At 46.1% G+C, this 5,000-nt stretch overlaps 1 protein-coding gene across 2 annotated transcripts in view; it reads right to left on the reverse strand.

The window, feature by feature from the left end:
* The window catches only part of LOC112238309 (tyrosine-protein kinase RYK), a 126,593-nt gene that overhangs the window by 53,084 nt on the left and 68,509 nt on the right, over positions 1-5,000 (reverse strand). For both annotated transcript variants that reach the window (XM_042322860.1, XM_042322859.1), the window contains exon 6: positions 4,230-4,368. In XM_042322860.1, coding sequence (XP_042178794.1) covers positions 4,230-4,368 — 139 coding nt within the window. The remainder of the gene's footprint in view (positions 1-4,229; positions 4,369-5,000) is intronic.

Below are 5,000 nucleotides of genomic sequence, written 5' to 3' on the forward strand. Positions count from 1 at the left end.
AGATCAATACAGGTAGAGTACTGTAGATCAATACAGGTAGAGTACTGTAGATCAATACAGGTAGAGTACTGTAGATCAATACAGGTAGAGTATTGTAGATCAATACAGGTAGAGTACTGTAGATCAATACAGGTAGAGTACTGTAGATCAATACAGGTAGAGTACTGTAGATCAATACAGGTAGAGTACTGTAGATCAATACAGGTAGAGTACTGTAGATCAATACAGGTAGAGTACTGTAGATCAATACAGGTAGAGTACTGTAGCAGTAGTGAAGCTGCTGATACTGAAATCCCTTGTTAGTAAACAGGCCAAATTAGCATTCGATTTGCTAGGACTAGTCTGACAGACCTCCCTGGTCTAATTCTCTCTCTGGTCGGGACCTACTGTCTGCTAGTCCTTCTTACAGACAGAGAACTCCCTGGTCTAATTCTCTCTCTGGTCGGGACCTACTGTCTGCTAGTCCTTCTTACAGACAGAGAACTCCCTGGTCTAATTCTCTCTCTGGTCGGGACCTACTCTCTGTTCGTCCTTCATACAGACAGAGAACCTCAGCGCTGCTGTTCAAGACAACGTTTCACTCAGTAAAACCTGTTTAGCATCGTCCTACTTAAAACAACAACAAGAGTGTGTCTGTTCACTGCAAAAATCTCACCAACAAGTCTGATCAAATCTAACAAACAGCATTAAAAACAACTCGATTTCTCTCAAATATTACATTAGATAGATGCCTGGCTGTCTGTGGGAGCATGTGAGACACTTTGTTCTGCTGTGTGTGAGAGAGAGAGAGAGAGAGAGAGAGAGAGAGACAGAGAGAGAGACAGAGAGAGAGACAGAGAGAGAGACAGAGAGAGAGACAGAGAGAGAGACAGAGAGAGAGACAGAGAGAGAGAGAGAGAGAGAGAGAGAGAGAGAGAGAGAGAGAGAGAGAGAGAGAAGGAGAGAAGGAGAGAAGAGGAGAGAAGGAGAGGAGAGGAGAGGAGAGGAGCAAGACAAACCGAGGATTCTTTTCAACAAGATAACACAGACTGAGTGACAAGGGGCTGATACAAATCTACCAAGATGGAAACTGTGGCAGAAAATATTAACTAGAACACAGCTTAGTATTAATTCAATCACCTAAACTCCTAACACCTGACACCATCCCTTACGGTGTTAGGATGTTTCTCTCAGAGTACAAAGGACAACTGATCTAGGATCAAGTCCCCTTTGTGATCCATTAGGAGTTTAAAAAAAAGAAGGTCAAACTGATCCTACATCAGCACCCCTGTTGTTCTGATAACCAAACTAATACAGTGGTCTAGACACCTCGAGGGGACAGTTCATTTATTAGCTTCATAAACATTGAGCAGGTTTCAACTCGCTCTCTAAATCTATCTAAGCACATATCTTTGCAAATATTAAAAGCCAAGCTGTGTTGGCTCACGAGGAACAACACTAGGACGGGCATAATTAGTGTATAATGATGGTTATAAATGTTTAAAAATTTTTTTAAAAATATTGAAATAAATGAATATAATTGTGTATGAAAAGAACAGCTGACTGAATACGGACCCTGCCGGGCATTCATGTGGTTCAGTCTGTTTCTGCTGTAACATGGACATGAAACTGTGCTGCTCCTTACTGAAACAAGCTTTTAGTAGCACATAAGCCCCTCCCTGCAAGCAGCAATCCCCATAACCATCCTCTACCCCAATCCAAGCCCCTCCCTGCAGCAGCAATCCCCATAACCATCCTCTACCCCAATCCAAGCCCCTCCCTGCAGCAGCAATCCCCATAACCATCCTCTACCCCAATCCAAGCCCCTCCCTGCAGCAGCAATCCCCATAACCATCCTCTACCCCAATCCAAGCCCCTCCCTGCAGCAGCAATCCCCATAACCATCCTCTACCCCAATCCAAGCCCCTCCCTGCAGCAGCAATCCCCATAACCATCCTCTACCCCAATCCAAGCCCCTCCCTGCAGCAGCAATCCCCATAACCATCCTCTACCCCAATCCAAGCCCCTCCCTGCAGCAGCAATCCCCATAACCATCCTCTACCCCAATCCAAGCCCCTCCCTGCAGCAGCAATCCCCATAACCATCCTCTACCCCAATCCAAGCCCCTCCCTGCAGCAGCAATCCCCATAACCATCCTCTACCCCAATCCAAGCCCCTCCCTGCAGCAGCAATCCCCATAACCATCCTCTACCCCAATCCAAGCCCCTCCCTGCAGCAGCAATCCCCATAACCATCCTCTACCCCAATCCAAGCCCCTCCCTGCAGCAGCAATCCCCATAACCATCCTCTACCCCAATCCAAGCCCCTCCCTGCAGCAGCAATCCCCATAACCATCCTCTACCCCAATCCAAGCCCCTCCCTGCAGCAGCAATCCCCATAACCATCCTCTACCCCAATCCAAGCCCCTCCCTGCAGCAGCAATCCCCATAACCATCCTCTACCCCAATCCAAGCCCCTCCCTGCAGCAGCAATCCCCATAACCATCCTCTACCCCAATCCAAGCCCCTCCCTGCAGCAGCAATCCCCATAACCATCCTCTACCCCAATCCAAGCCCCTCCCTGCAGCACTTTCAGGAAGGAAGGGAGGAGAGGAGAACATTTGCATTTTTGTACTTTACATTTTTTTTATACTTTCCTTGTTATATATATATAATATATATATTATTATACATATACATATATATATATATATTAAGCATTCGAAAGGTATTCAGACCCCTTGACTTTTTTCACATTTTGTTACGTTATAGCCTTATTCTAAAATGGATGGAATTATTTTTTTCCCTCATCAATCTACACAATAATCATTTAGACATTTTTACACAAAACATAGAAAGACCTTATTTACTTCAGTATTAAATAAATACATAAATATTCAGTCCATTTGCTATGAGACTCGAAATTGAGCTCAGCTGCATCCTGTTTCCATTGATCATCCTTGAGATGTTTCTACAACTTGATTGGAGTCCACCTGTTGTAAATTCAATTGATTGGACATGATTTGGAAAGACACACACCTGTCTATATAAGGTCCCACATTTGACAGTGCATGACAGAGCAGAACCCAAGCCATGAGGTTGAAGGAATTGTCCGTAGTGCTTTGAGACAGGATTGTGTCGAGGCACAGATCTGGGGAAGGGTACCAAAATATTTCTGCAGCATTGAAGGTCCCCAAGAACACATCAGCCTCCATCATTCTTAAATGGAAGAAGTTTGGAACCTCCAAGAGACTTCCTAGAGGCCGGCCGGCCAAACTGAGCAATCATGGAAGAAGGGCCTTGGTCAGGGAGGTGACCAAGGACCCGTTCCTCTGTGGTGATGGGAGAACCTTCCAGAAGGACAACCATCTCTGCAGCACTTCACCAATTAGGGCTTTATGGTTTGGTGAACAGATGGAAGCCACTCCTCTGTAAAAGGTACATGACAGCTCACTTGGAGTTTACCAAAAGATACCTAAAGGACTCTCAGACCATGAGAAACAAGATTATCTGGTCTGATGAAACCAAGATTGAACTCTTTGGCCTGAATGCCAAGCGTCACGTCTGGAGGAAATCTGGTAACATCCCTACGGTGAAGCATGGTGGTAGATTGAATGCCTGGACTGGAACCCCATTGAACATCTCTGGAGAGTCCTGAAAATAGCTGTGCAGCAACGCTCCCCATCCAACCTGACAGAGTTTAAAAGGATCTGCAGAGAAAATCCCCAAATACAGGTGTACCAAGCTTGTAGCGTTATACTCAACAAGACTTGATGCTGTAATCGCTGCCAAAGGTTCTTCAACAAAGTACTGAGTAAAGGGTCTGAATACTTATGGAAATGTGATATCAGCTTTTTATTTTTTATAAATTAGTAAAAATGTGTAAAAACCTGTTTTTGCTGTCATTATGGGGTATTGTGATGTCATTATGGGGTTTTGTGATGTCATTATGGGGTTTTGTGATGTCATTATGGGGTATTGTGATGTCATTATGGGGTATTGTGATGTCATTATGGGGTATTGTGATGTCATTATGGGGTTTCGTGATGTCATTATGGGGTTTTGTGTGTAGACTGATGAGGGGAAAAAATATTTAATCCATTTTAGAATAAGGCTGTAACGTAACAAAACTGTTTATTTATTTTTATTTATAAAGGTTTTTCTCAATGAGAAAATATATTTTCCAAGAGAGAGTGTGTGTGTGTGTGTGTGTGTGTGTGTTATATATGAATCCAGAACCCCAGTACTAACCTGTCGTCCAGCTCCACTCTCTTTATGCTGTGTAGATGCATGACAGCCAGAACAATGGCCACCAGGAAGATGACAGCACAGCACACCCCAACACTGATATAAAACACCCTGGTGGAGGTGGTAGGAATGGACACTCCATCTGGAGAAGGGGAGACATCACAGACCAAATAGAGCAGAGAGCGAGATTAAAGAGGGAGATGTGACAGACATGCAGAAATACCAGAGGCTTTGATCCAGGCTCTGTCTGAAAGAGCTCCCCTCAGGGTACCTGGAAAAGCCTCTCCTAACACCCAGTCTTTCTGAAAGCTTTCATCTTTGTGTCTGTTAAAAGCCTCTCCTCTAGCTTACCTTTCCAGTCTCCACTCCACCCTACCAGTCTCCTCTCCACCCTACCAGTCTCCTCTCCACCCTACCAGTCTCCTCTCCACCCTACCAGTCTCCTCTCCACCCTACCAGTCTCCTCTCCACCCTACCAGTCTCCTCTCCACCCTACCAGTCTCCTCTCCACCCTACCAGTCTCCTCTCCACCCTACCAGTCTCCACTCCACCCTACCAGTCTCCTCTCCACCCTACCAGTCTCCTCTTCACCCTACCAGTCTCCTCTCCGCCCCTCTCCGTCCCCCCTACCAGTCCCCTCTCTCCGCCCTACCAGTCCCTACCAGTCTCTCCGCCCTACCAGTCCCCCCTCCGCTCTACCAGTCCCCCTCTCCGCCCTACCAGTCCCCTCTCCGCCCTACCAGTCCCCCTCTCCGCCCTACCAGTCTCCCCCCC

Source organism: Oncorhynchus tshawytscha, linkage group LG06 (genome assembly GCF_018296145.1).
Source record: "Oncorhynchus tshawytscha isolate Ot180627B linkage group LG06, Otsh_v2.0, whole genome shotgun sequence".
Classification (NCBI taxonomy): domain Eukaryota; kingdom Metazoa; phylum Chordata; class Actinopteri; order Salmoniformes; family Salmonidae; genus Oncorhynchus; species Oncorhynchus tshawytscha.